The following is a 14,581-nucleotide window of genomic DNA, read 5'->3' on the forward strand; positions in this document are numbered from 1 at the left end:
TTGGGATCTTGGATACTGGGGAGGGAGGAGGTAAATGCGCAGGTGTTGCGCCTTCGCCGGTTACAGGGGAAGGTGCCGTAGGGCTGTGGGGAGGTGTTGCGGGTGAAGGAAGTATGGACCAGGATGTCCCGGAGGGAACAGTCCCTGCGGAAGGCGGACAAGGGAAAGGAGGGGAGGGGAATATGTGTCTGGTGGTGACATCTTGCTGGAGGTGGCGGAAATGGCATCTGATGATTTTCTGGATGTGGATGCTGGTGGGATGGTAGGGGAACCCTATCGCTGTTGCGGGAGGGAAGAGGAGGGGTGAGGGCAGAAGTGCGGGAGATGGGTTGGACCTGATTGAGGGCCCTGTTGTCAACGGAGCTGGGGAATCCTCAGTTGAGGAAGAATGTGGACATTTCGGAGGCTCCCTTGTCGAAGTTGACCTCATCTGAACATATGCGACGGAGACGGAGGAACTGAGAGAATGGGATGGAGTCTTTACAGGAAGTGGGGTGTGAGGATGTATAGTCCAGGTAGCTGTGGGAGTCGGTGGGTTTGTAATGGATATTAGTGGCCAGTCTCCCCAGAAATGGAGACAGAAATGTCACCTACCATCCCACCAGCATCCACATCCAGAAGATCATCAGACGCCATTTCCGCCACCTCCAGCAAGATGTCACCACCAGACACATATTCCCTTCCCCTCCCCTCCTTCCGCAGGGACTGTTCCCTCCGGGACACCCTGGTCCATACTTCCTTCACCCGCAACACCTCCCCACAGCCCTACGGCACCTTCCCCTGTAACCGGCGAAGGCGCAACACCTGCGCATTTACCTCCTCCCTCCCCAGTATCCAAGATCCCAAACATACCTTCCAGGTGAAGCAACACTTCACCTGCACTTCCAACAATCTAGTCTACTGCATTCGCTGCTCACAATGTGGTCTCCTCTACATTGGGGAAACGAAGCGTAGACTTGGCGACCGCTTCACAGAACATCTACGTTCTGCTAGCAAAAAAAGACCCTGAACTACCTGTTGCCTGCCACTTCAATGCACCACCTTGCTCCCTGGCCAATATCTCTGTCTCCGGCTTGCTACAGTGCTCCAGTGAAGCCCAGCGCAAGCTGGAGGAACAACACCTCATTTTCCGCTTGGGGACCCTACAGCCCTCCGGACTCAATATGGAGTTCGATAATTTCAGGGCCGAAACTCTCCCGTGTGCCAGCTCCCCACCCCACACACCAGGCCTTGTTACCACATAGCCTGCCACTACACACCCACTGTTGTTAGTCACTAACAGTCCCCATTAACGACTATTCACCCTCCCAGCCTGATCATTAGCAACTCCTTTGTCTGTCCAACTGTCTTTCTCTCTTTGGGTTCTACCCTATCGTTTAGTCCCTACCCTACCCACCTCCCTATTTTCTGCATTTAAACTTGCGTTTTCCCAGCCATCTCAGTTCTGAGGAAGGGTCACCAGACCCGAAACGTTAACTCTGCTTTCTCCTCCAGATGCTGCCAGACCTGCTGAGCTTTTCCAGCAACTTTGTTTTTGCACTTTTAAATGTCTAAGTTCATAACCACCTTCTTTCAAATGTCATGAATATTTGCATGTTTTCAAAAAAGATCTATAGAAATATAGTGTCCTACTCAAAGCTGTTATTTCAGACACCAGTAATGTATATTTATTAAGTATGCAGATCACCATGACGGGGAAAAAAAATCTTCACTTCCCATTTCTCCACTCTCTGGAATTAAGATATAGAACTGGAGGCAAATAAGCATCTGATCCAGATACTAGAGATTTTAAGTTTATCCAACCTTGATCTGCATTGCTGCTGTCAGGAGACCAATTCCATCATGTGAGGAACCCTGTTCGCCTTGCTGAAAATCCTGGTGATTGGAACTTGAATTAAGACCTGCAGCTGGAACAACACACAAAACAAGTCACTTATTAAGAAACTGAGATATACACGGTCTTCCTTATGAGTCCTGCAAAAATCTTTGAACCAGAATCAAATCTAATCAGGAGCACTTGTAAGGGAACCAGCCTATCAGCAGAACAGCAGTTTTTCACCCAAAAACTGCCTTGTCCTAGCAGTCAATTTACAAACATTTTAAGGGGAAAAAATTAAAATTAGATATGTTTTCAAATTTCCTTTGCACTCTTATCTTAAAGACCAACTAACACAGTTCTCTAACCCCATGTTTTCCTTAGGGTTAAGAATTCTCTCATCTTTTGTTACAAATAGCTTCAGGGAGTTACGAAGTCAGCTGTAGGTCACTGGTAACACTCTTGGCTATAAAGTGCTTTGAGAAGTTCCGAACTCATGCAAGATGCTATGCAAAATGTCTTTATTAAACCAATTTTAGTCAATTGCTTAGTCCACAGCCAAACTTAAGGCTGTTGCCCCTCAGCCAGTTCAAACTGTCCTTTACCTGGTAAATTGCAGGCGATTATGGTTGTGTCAGCTTTTAACCAGTCTTCTCCAAGTCCTTCTGGCACGGGACTGGTCACTACCAACACATCACTCTGATGACACTATCACAAAAATTAAAAACAAAATATCACAATCTGTCTTTTTAAATTAATTGATCAATCATAGTCAAGAATTGGGTGAATTCAAGAGTTTCTTGTTTAAAAAGGCCAGTAGAGTGTTGCATTGTCAGTGGCTAAGATATTGAACAGAGGTCTCATTTTCCTCCTACAATGGTTCAATCAAAATCCGATCAGGCTCAACGAAAAGTCAACAAGTTGTGTGCATTCTGTCACACAAGTCACTACAAAAACTGTATTACAGTTCCCACATAAATCAAAACTTTTTAAAACATATTTGGACTTTTACTGTAACAAAGGGAGGTGGTGGCACAGTGGCAATTCCAGTAATCCACAAGCTCAAGCTAATGCTGTGGGGACATGAGTAATTCAATAAAAGAAACCAGTAAAAAAAATCTGGAATTTCAACAGCTAGCCTAATGGCACCCATGTAACCATTGTCGATTGCTGTAAAAAAAACCCACCAGGTTCACTAATGTCCTTTACGAAATGAGTTTCCTCTGAACAATTAGGAATGGGCAATAAAAATGTTGGCCTAAATAGCAATGCAACGAAAACTATACACTATTCAATTGGCAACGTACTCTAAAGTCAGAAAATTCCCTATTTAGCTTTTAATATGACTAAAATTTTCTGACTACAATTACACCTTACACCAGCTCTTAAGTACTCTTTAATCTCCATGAAATAGTCCCAATGTACTCCGAGCTTCAGAGGACTTACACCGTTGTTCCATTCTGAACCTAATTTGCATTTCTAACTGGATACAAGACTAACAGGATTCCCATTGCCATGGAGATGGGTTCTGGGAAGGGAACAATTAATTGAAGGCCATTGTGATAAAGGATTGCAGGTTTCCTGAGACATCAGTGAATCTCTCAAACATAAATCAGAGTAGAGAAAATGCTGAATTAATTGGTCACCATGCTAAACACTGGTGGGAGCTTATGCTCAGATTGAAGTGACAGGTCACAAAGACTTAAAGAAATCTCCAGTGTAACCCTCACAGTAAATATCAGTTATAGGATTAGAAGTTGCCAGGTTCAGAATGGGACAGCAGAATCTGAACCTGGTAACTTCTATTCTCATAACTGGTATTTACTGTGAGGGTTACACTGAAGATTCCTTTAAACCTTCATGATCTGTCACTTAAGCTCCCACCAGTGTTTGGCATGGTGACCAATTAATTCAGCATTTTCTCCACTCGGATTTGTATCTGAGAAGTGCAGTGGTATCTTAGGAAAGCTGAAATCCTTTATCACATAACCTTCAATTTATTTTCCCAAACCCCATCTCCATGGCAATGGAAATCATATCGGCCTTGTATCCAGGCAGAAATGCAAATTAGTTATCTTCTAAACCCTAAGCTCCATTCTATCTCGGAATTAAATGTATAGTTTAAATTGCAATTGTTTATTAAACCTGACAGGCGTAACACCTTCCCTGTGAAACTAGAAGACTAACAGTCTATCCACAGTTAGCACAACTGCTCATACCATTGTTTACAGATGTGAACACCTTGCACTGATAAGTTAACAGGGTCTCAGTATCCCTATAGGAACTAAGAAAACTAGGTTAGTTGTCAGAGCTCAGGTCACATGACTCTTCATTCCACCAGTTTACTAGAATTAAAGAAACAATTCATAACAAACACCTTGTGCATATAACAACAGCTACACTCTGCTTACAATGCATTTGGAAAGGTGCATGAACAGGGGTATGATAGATGCAAGGCTTCTCTCTCCAACATCAGGAATACAAGACTCAAACCATATTTCCACTTCCATGCCGTATGACTGACTCTGTAACAAGGACACCACAGGCTCAAGAGAGACACCTGATCTTGCAACAACCATGCTAATAGATGTGGCAAGCAAAATAATAGAACTCTTAATTTCCTTTTCCAGATGTGACTCTACTGAACCCAAAGTCACACTATTGTTGAGAGTTTGAAGGGTTGCCCTGTTTCTCTTCAGACACAGTACTCCACTGACCACAACATAAATTTAAATGCTTTACCCAGTTACTGACATGGCTAATTAGATGTTTAACTTGTATTAAGTTTGGAATAAAAAGATCAGCCACTGATTTTTTTTTTTAAAAAGCAACACAATTATTAATTCATTGAGAAAACGAGACTTATTTGACAATGATGTAAAGTTAATTAACAGTTTGAACTATGACATTATAAATATCTATCTTCCATACTCCCAAACACACACAAATACACACTTATTCATACAAGGAAAAGGGAAAAGAGCATCTCTATCTGCAGAGATTCACATAAAAAAACACTTTAGGTCAATGATAGTTCTTGAAGCCAAAAAGAATAAGGTGTGCAATGACCGCCTACGTGGCATTTCAACATGTACTGACAGGTGTCACCAAACACAGACAACAGTGTCTGGGTTCTCGGCAAATGCAGTTTCCTAGTAATATCAAGGATTCTTCCAGATGCCCAATATGAGGATAATCAGGTTTCACAGTGGATTTCACTGCATAAACTTTCTAGAAACAGAAGGGCTAAACTGAGAAGTTTCTTTCCTTTTTGAGTGATCACTGCCAAATAATATCCAAAGCAGATGCTGAAATTTGACAATAATAAACTCAGGCACTAATCTCCATTAAACAAGCAGTTATCATAAGACATGCAACTACCAGGAAATGCTTTGTTTGAAAAAAAAACTCCAAATTTAAACATACAAGTATCTAAAACTGGAGAAGAGTATAGAACATTCCATCTCTTGAGCCTATTTCAACAAGATCATGACTGATCAGTTTGTGTTTGAAATTTCACATTGCCGTCTACTCCAATAACCTCAAATTCCCTAGATTAACAATAATCCCAACTATCAAAAAAACTAATGACCCCACCTCCACCACTTAAGGCAGAGAGTTCCAAAGTCAACTTCATTTATCTTTCAAATACAAGTATCCACAATCCTTCAACTTGAACTTTAAAACATATTTAATATTAACTCATCATTACATTATAAATTACAAGGAAAAGCAAAATACTGCAAAGGCTGGAGATTTGAAATAAAACAAAGTGCTGGAGAAACTCAGCAAGATGAGCTGCAAGTATGGGGAGAGAAACAAGAGTTACTGTTTCAAATCCAATGACTTCTTCAGAACCATTCCAAAGATGAGTCATGGGACTTGAAACATAAATTACAACCAGATGTAAATCTTGTTACTCTAACTCCCAGACTGAAAAATTACAATGTGATGATAGACTGGAAGAGTATGAAAGCGAAGAAAGGACAGGATAACGATCTTCAGAGCATAAAACTCCAAGTCAGAATTTGTTTTTCTCTCTTGCATCGTTAAAGCTAAGGCAAAAACTACCTTTATTAATTCATAGGACATGGGCTTGGCTGGAAAGCAGTTTGTATCTCCCATCCCTATTGCCTGCTGTGTGGTAGCGATGGAACTTCTTGGAACTACTGCTGCCTATGCTTAAAATGCTGTTGGTTGTACAATGCTCAACTGAATGTGCTTCTCCACCATCACAATCTGTCAACACTATAACATTGCTTACCACTGAGATTACGAAGTACAGAAATCAATTTCATACTATGCAACTATTTCAATCCATGACTAACCAATAGGTGTGGCACTTCTGTGAAGTCCGAGCTTGTTCTGTCATTTACTTACTTCCTCCCACATAACTCTGTTCCTGGCCTGCAGCTTTGCTACAGAGAACTGGATTATCCCTATGGTACACCTGTCAATTATCCAATGGCAAGGAAAGGGACTATCAGGTTGCAGTTAAAGAAGAGAGGTGGAAAGAAAAGAGAGTTGGAGAGGTGACTAGGCGTGGTGCTTTAGTGGATATACATCTAGCTTATCTGTTGACTTCAAATTGGCCAAGATGTAATGTATGTAAAGGACCAGGGCTTGGAGTGCAGCTTATAGGATAACTTTGGCTTCCAAATTTGCTGTTTAAAGCACTGACTGGAGACATTACTTAAATCTTTCTTTTGTCATTTTATTCCCTCAGGTTTTTTTTAAAAAGTAAAAGAGTAATTCATTTATAATTAGCAAACAGTTTTCAATGAAATTAATGAAAAGTCCCAAACATACTGTATAGTAAAAAATATAACTCACACTATCTGAGTGGAAAATACACCAGTCTAAAATGAGAACTACGTCTGTACCAGAAAACAAAACTTGTATACCTTTTAAGGTTTTCACATACATAATGCACGTAATCCTGCAAAAGTTTCAGTTCAAATACATGCTTTCAAAACATTTGTATTTATGCCTAATGCACAGCAAAACAATCTAAAATCCTTCAAAGGAGCATAGTCAGACATAGGACAGATGATCCAAAAAGTTGCAAGAGGCTAGTTTCAAGTAGCATCAAGGTTATGGGTTGAGGGCATTCCAGAGATTAGGGTCCACACAGGTGAAAGCATGACCAATAACTGTAGGACAAAAAATGTGGGATATATGTAAGAGGTTAGAACTGAAGATGAAGAGATAAGAATTGAGTATAGGAGATGGGACGTCATGTTGCGGCTGTATGGGACATTGTTTAAGCCACTTTTGGAATTGCAATTAGGCCACTTTTGCAATTCTGGTCTCTCTGCTATAGAAGAGATGTTGTGAAACTTGAAAGGGTTCAGAAAATATTTACAAGGATGTTGCCAGTCTCAGCGGGTTTGAGCTAAGAGAGAGGCTGAATAGACTGGGGCTATTTTCCCTGGAGCATCGAAGGTTGAGGTGTGACCTTAGGGAGGTTTATAAAATCACGAGGGGCATGGATAGGGTAAATAGACAAGGTCTTTTCCCTGGGGTGGGAGAGTCCAAAACTATAGGGCATAGGCGGGAGGAGAAAGACTTAAAAAAAGGGACCTAAGGGGCAACTTTTTCACGCAGAGGGTGATGCATGTATGGAACAAGCTGGCAGAGGAAGTGGTGGAGGCTGGTACAATTACAACATTTAAAAGGCATCTGGATGGGTATATGAACAGGAAGGGTTTAGAGGGATATGAGCCAAATGCTGACAAATGGGACTAGGTTAATTTAGGATGTCTGGTCAGCATGGACGAGTTGGACGGAAGGGTCTGTTTCCATGTTGTATAACCCTATAATTCCCTAAGGGTTGTAGGGCTTGAAGAGGCTATATGGTATGATGGACCGTTCCTCAGAGTGATATAAACAGTGAAATAATTTCAGGCAGTGTCAAACCAGAAGCCAATGTAATGAACTCAAGGGTGATACATAAACAAGAGGTGATGAGAGGTAAGAGAAAGACAGCTGATTTTTGAATCAGCTCAAGTTAACAGAGGATGGTAGGCAGTATACTGTCAAATGTTTTTGGAAACGGTCTGATTGACTCCTTTTTCAAGCTTTTGAGTCAGATTTACTTAGTTTTCAAGTTTTGCAATAACAGTTACATATAAATCCTATTGTTTCAATCAAAATCAATCCAAACAGGTTTGTCAAAATCTAAGCTTAAGGTTTATGTTAATTACTTATTATTTCTTCAACAGAAGACTATGAACTGTGAGCATTCCTTTCAAGTTACTGACCTCCACAAATAATAAAAGAATTCAGAATTTAAACAGTGATCTAATGTTCTGGGCTTCATCAGCAGGTTTCAAGGACACAGCACCATTATATGCAAGTTGAATTTTTCAAATTCAAGGTGCTCAATGAAGACCTCAATAGTAAATTAAAGCTACGTATTTCAGAATCACCTGAAAAAAAAAGGGTAGTTTTAACACTTGCCAGGCCTTAAATCAACAATAAATGGACTGGGAAGTCCGATCCACAACTACACCATCCTACTCCAACATCTCTCCATGTTATCTAGTTGGGTAGGACCACCTGGTTACAAAGTTAAAAACGTAAAGAAATAGGAGTAGAAATAGACATAATGAACCTCAAGCCTCAGTCATCTTCAATACAATTATGGCAGATCCTCAATACAACTCCTCTTTCCTTCTAGCTCCTTATACCCTCCTTGTTCCTGGAGATCAAAAATCTGCCTATCTTAACTATAAATATAATCAATGATGAAGCAGGGAATTTTAAAGATTAACAATCAAAATCTGTCTTCTCATATCATTCTTAAATGATTGCCTCATTACTCTAAGATTATGCCTCCTAGATTTGTCATTCAGGGGAAGCAACCTCTGTGTTTTCCTGTTAAGTTCTTCAGAATGTTTGTGTTTTAATGATGGTATCTCATTCTTGTAAACTCCAGTATATGTGTGCAATGTCCTCAGCCTCTTGTCATTGGGCAGTCTTATCTTAGCCAAAGTATCAGCTGCAATGATTTATTTTCCCTTTCCAATGCCATTACCTCTGGGCCTATGCTCGGCTCCCTCTTATTTCTCACTTAGAGGGTGTCAAGTGGGAACAGTGTCAAGCTTTCACATGTATACTGATGACAGTCAACTTTATCTCATCACAACCTCTCTTGAATCCTTCAGGTGTTTCTAATTTATCAGACAGCTTATCTAACATCTTGGAGGCCAGACTGTCCAATTGCCTGGATGGGTGCATCTCCAACAATATTCAAGAAGCTCAAGATCATCTAAGACAAAACAGCCTTTTCCTCCAACAGTAACATTCGCTCCCTTCACAGTGGCAGCATAACAAGATGCACAGCACCAACTCATGATGCCTGTTTCAACACTACCTTACAAACCTGTAATCTACACTACCTAGAAGGACAAGGACAGCAGATGCTTGGGAACACCATCACCTACAAGTTCCATTCAGATTGCACACCATCCTGACATGGAACTATTTTGCTGCTCCTTCATGGCCAGCGGACCAAAATCCTGGAACTTCTAATAGCACTGCAGATACACCTGTAGCACAAGTACTGCAGCAAGTGAAGATCACCAACACCTTCTCAATGGGAATTAATGATGGGAAACAAATGCTGGCCTTGCGAACACTCCCCACATCCCATGACCAAGTGAAAAAGAATTATTCCAATGAAGTTTTATTTGCCCCTTCCCTAGCTCCAATCTTTCAGGATTTCCTGAATAGATCTCAATAGTTCAACTGTTCATTAACAAGGTATATTTGAATAACTGGGCATTGAAACACTGGCGACAGCAAAATTTTATGTAGGGGAAAATCACTTGTATTTTTCCTCTCCAGAAGGATCCTACAATGCTCTGCAACAACTGCACAGAGCTTCAAGGAAAAAACCAGAGGAAAGATCAGGTGAAATGAAACAAAGATTTCTTCAATTTTCCTTTCTTTTGCAAAATCTTAACTGTTTCTCTTGTAGTGCATTTCCAAAAGTCAGCTCAAAGGAACATGCATAAAATGGCAATTGCTAACATCTTGAGAAATATATTTTACATGGGAAAATATTCTTACTTGATTTAGGCAATTCCTCACAGAATTTTGTTAACTCTTTAACTTTATGTTCTTGATGTTAATAGAAATCTCAGTCAAATAGTTCATTAAAACTAAGTAGTGCTTAATTTTAAACTGCTATCTCCAATTTTCAATATCTCACAGGTTGGAATCAGGGCTCTTACCTGTTCCATAATGTTTGTGTTCTGCCACTGGCAGTTCACAACTACCATCCCTTTCATTTGTAAAAGTTTCTGCAGGGCTGCTTCTCGTGAACCATTCTCACCTATAATTAAGACCTTCTTCCCAAAGGCGCATAAATCTGTAAGACAGATATAAAAGGGGTCAATGTAAAGGCCACTAACACGTTTGAGGAATGTGAAATTCCTGGTGCTGTCTGCACTTCTCACCTGCTTGTTCCAGTAATTCTATTATTGCACTTGCTGCTGGTGGTACAAAGCATTCATTCAAATTCCCACGGACTAGTCTTCCTAAATTAACATCTGTGATTCTGGTGAAGAGGCACAAATTGATAAGATTTAAAATAGGTACAAACCAGAGATTTGTTGCAAATCAACTCATGACTCTATGCAACGAGAGAGTCTACATTTTTCTTGTATATTCATTACCATCAATATCACAGAATCTCTTAACATGAACCTCCTAGTGTGGGGCTGAAAGGTATGTGGGTCAGTCACATAAATGCTTTAGTTTCAACAGCAGATCAGAAGCTATGCATTGCATAACACTTTCAACTCCTGACTCCAGAAAAATCTCACCAATTTCAAAACACCAGTCAGGAATATGGTGAAAGACTCCCCAGATATGTGTAGCTTCAGCATCACACATTGGACACCCTCCTGGACAAGGTAATCCACTCAACTGGCAGGCAATCCACCACCTTAAACCTCCACTCTCTCCACCATGGATACAATGCGTTCTGGCTCTAAAATGCACAGCAGCAAATACCTTACAGAACAAACTGCAGCAACCTACAATGCTTGTATAACAATACTTCCCTCCACTACTGAGAATAACAAAAGCAACAGGTGATGGAAATACAATCTCCTGCAAATTCCCCTATAAGTCACACACTATCCTGATAGGAATGTTCATGTAGTTCCTAAATATTCGCTCGTTCAAAAATCCTGGAACTTCTTTCATAACATCACTGTGGGTGAACCGACATTATGGGAACTGCAGTAATTCAAGATGGGACCTCTCAACTAACCTCTTTGGGTAACGAGGGTAAGCAATAAATAGTTTTGCCTGCAAAGTCTGCATTGACAGAATGAGTTTTAAAAAGAGGTTGGCAACTGAAGCGGGTAACTGACAAGTTGTTTTCATCTCCAGACCCCAATGCTCCCAATGACTGCTTTCCATCCTTCATCACCTTTAATTTATCCAAAATAGTGTTCCTTAACTTGGATCAAGATTCATTCACCCATCATCCCTCTGCTCACTGACCTAAATCAGCTGCCATTGCAGCACAGAATCATAAAACAGTTACACCACAGGAGAAGACCATTTATTTGGGAGGAAAATATTGGCTCACTTCAAAAGCACACCATTCTCCCACACCATTTCCCTGTAGCCTTGATGTTTTCCACCTTCAGGTGCTCAGCTAATTTCATTTGAAAGCACAATTAAATCTGTTTTCACCACTCATTCAGGCATGTCATTCCAGATCCCGACCATTCCCACATAAAAGATTTTTTTTCCCTCCTGTCACCTTCAGTTCTTTTGTCACTGTGTCCTGATTTTCTATCAAATCTCCTTCCAATGTGGATCTGGAGGAACACAGCAGGCCAGGCAGCAGCGGAGGAGCAAGAAAATTGACTTTTCAGGTCAGGACCTTTCTTCAGAAGCAGGGTCCTGACCTGAAACATAGACTTTCCTGCTCCTCTGATGCTGCCTGGCCTGCTGTGTTCCTCCAGCTCCACACTGTTGTCTCTGACTCCAGCACCTGCAGATCTTGCAGTCTCCTTCCAATGTTGGCTTCTCTAAGGAGCAAAGCTTTGATTTTAAAATTCTCATCCATATAGACAAATTTATCCTATCTTCATGATCTTTGCCAGCCCTACTGGAGTCTGCACTACGCTGCTATGGTTCTCATTCATTCTCCAGTGACTTCTCAAATCACAGAGTCATGTTTGCAGTCTTCTGGTCTCCATGCTCTGTAATTTATTATTCATGTGTCTTTAAGTTCCATTTGCATTTGCCCCCGAGCCTTGCCTCTCCAATGAATGTGAAGCTCTAATGACATACCAAAAGACCCTAGTGGAGAAGGCTCTTATGCTGCCGAAAAGACAGAACACTTACCCATCGATATCTTTCTCAGGAAGCACTGCATTTATTGCTGTATCGCTCATGACAAGACTGTGGGGCAGAACCAAGCCCCGGATTTTAGGATCATCATTTAGCTTCATGATCTCATCTAAAAGCTGTATCAAGGAACATATAATTACACGACTTCTACTTACAGTGCGGACTTTAGTGTCAAAGTACTTCACAATTACACAATCAGGTAGAATTTGCCATCAAGCTGCATAAGCAGATATTAAGACAGATGGCCAAATGCTGGGTCAAACACATTGGATTCAAGGAGAGGCTTAAGAGGAGCTAAAGAGACAGAGGTATTGGGATGAAACCGTATAGCTTAAGGCCAAGTCAACTACAGGCTCAGCCACCAGTGGTAGCATAAAGGAAACAGTGCAACCAGAAATGGAGGAATGCAGTCTGAGGATTAAGGGCTAAATCAGCTTGTAGAGACATGGAGGGATGAAGTCATGGAGGAGACATTTGAACACAAGTTTCAGAGCCTTTAAATCAAATTGCTGCCTTTTGGAGCCAACTTGAAACAGCAAGCTCAGGGGCAATTGGTGAACTGGACTTGGCACAAGCTGAAGTTTATGAAGGACAAAAGGCAACAGAAGACACTTTGTAATTGGAAGCTTCAAATTTAAGATCAAGTTTATTGAAATGAAAAGTTTAATGTTGAGAACCTTGTTCTGGCTACACTTGTAGCCGTGTGCCAGTTCTGGTCTCCAAAGTTACATGGATGATACCAAAGTCAAGAAGGAAGCCTGTGATTCTTTCCTCCAGAAAGGGGAGATCTGAGAGGTAACCTGAGGCCTTTAAAGTTATGATGTGGTAAATATGGTAAAAGAAGAGATATTGCCTCTTGTGGGAGTGTCCCAAACTAGCAGAACATTCTTCATCCAGAGCGGTAAGCAAGTAAAATTAACTAAACTGAATGTGTACAAGGGAAAGGCAATGTAGGATAATGTGGCAGGGTAGTGAAGAGTATAAACACCAGCAGGAACCTGTTGGGATAAGTAACTTATTTCTATGCCATACAATGTATGAAGTTTTACATAACCTGCACAAGGCCTGATTAAGAATAGAAGTAAATCTGCTCTTAAGAACTAAACAATGGTGAACCATCCACCCATGTTACACCTCACCCAATTTCAGATGTGTGAATCAGTCTGACATGTTGATTACAAATCAACATATAAAAATAAGGATTATGAAAAAATTCAGTTACCTCCTCTGTAGCAGTTTCTTCCGGCAAACATATGTGAACAACATGTAAGCCAACCTAACAAAAAGAGATGTTAAGACATGAGAACATTCACCAAATAATTAATTCCAATTTTTACGGCACTTCTAACATAGGAGTTTTCCTTAAAAAATACAGTAATTAATATAGCTCAAAGTTAATCCTTTTAGTGTTCAGCCAACTGTGGTTCAGTGAGTATTCTCATCAGAGTCAAAAAATTGAATTCAAGCCCACGCCAGGCTTGAGAATATATTGAGCCTGACTAATCCTCATGCAATATAAGGAGTGCTACATTGTGCCATTTTTTGGATGGAACATTTCATTGAGGCCCTATTTGTTCTCTTAAGATCATGTAATTGTTCATATGGCACTATATGAAGAGGAACCGAGGAGCTACCCCAGGTGTTCTGCACAATATTCATCACACAATCAACAACATCAGAAAAACAAAAATTCAGCCATGATCTCATTGTGCAGAATCTTGCTGTGCATAAGTTAACTGTTGAATTATGCACATTACCACGTTTCAAAAAAATTATTTTAATAGCTGTAATTTATGCTTTTGGATATCTTGTGGTTGTGAAAACCTCTGAATAGACACAAGCTCCTTTTCCTTCCTAGTACAGAACTTTAAACATTCATTCTCCTTACATTTGATCTTTTCTGCATCTTTGACCATTTAAAAACAGTCACCAGAATTATAGGAACGTAGGGGCAGGAACAAAGCTGTTAATTAGCAAGCGTGTCTCATCATTCAATTAGAGGACGCCTATCTGTAACACCACAGGAATTCCTCGGAGTCCAATTTTACTGCCAAATTATTTGAGGTGGTCATGGATAATTTAGGCATCCAACATTTTGAGTCAAGTACACATCATTCTGAATCCCAGGGGGCATTTGAAAGGTGGCACCAGAGCTTGAAGACCATGAGGTTGATGTAGGGAATGCTGTTCCAATAAAACCCCATCCCTATAGGTTTAATCCTCTCAATGTACCGCAGGTACAGAAGGAAGTAGAAGCAATGCTCCAAGAAGACATCATAGAGCAGAGTCAAAGTGAGTGGAATTCGATAATGCTGGTTCCCAAACCTGATAATCTCAACAATTCTGTATAGTACTACCAGAAGGTCAACGCTGTGACAAAAT

At 40.6% G+C, this 14,581-nt stretch overlaps 1 protein-coding gene across 1 annotated transcript in view; it reads right to left on the bottom strand.

The window, feature by feature from the left end:
* The window catches only part of mthfd1l (methylenetetrahydrofolate dehydrogenase (NADP+ dependent) 1 like), a 146,398-nt gene that overhangs the window by 119,070 nt on the left and 12,747 nt on the right, over positions 1-14,581 (bottom strand). Inside the window, exons 4-9 of the mRNA XM_048601418.1 lie at positions 13,422-13,475; positions 12,194-12,315; positions 10,282-10,382; positions 10,057-10,193; positions 2,422-2,524; positions 1,804-1,907 (exon numbers count right to left, since the gene is read on the bottom strand). Coding sequence (XP_048457375.1) covers positions 1,804-1,907; positions 2,422-2,524; positions 10,057-10,193; positions 10,282-10,382; positions 12,194-12,315; positions 13,422-13,475 — 621 coding nt within the window. The remainder of the gene's footprint in view (positions 1-1,803; positions 1,908-2,421; positions 2,525-10,056; positions 10,194-10,281; positions 10,383-12,193; positions 12,316-13,421; positions 13,476-14,581) is intronic.

This window comes from Rhincodon typus, chromosome 9 (genome assembly GCF_021869965.1).
Source record: "Rhincodon typus isolate 14 chromosome 9, sRhiTyp1.1, whole genome shotgun sequence".
Taxonomy (NCBI): Eukaryota; Metazoa; Chordata; class Chondrichthyes; order Orectolobiformes; family Rhincodontidae; genus Rhincodon; species Rhincodon typus.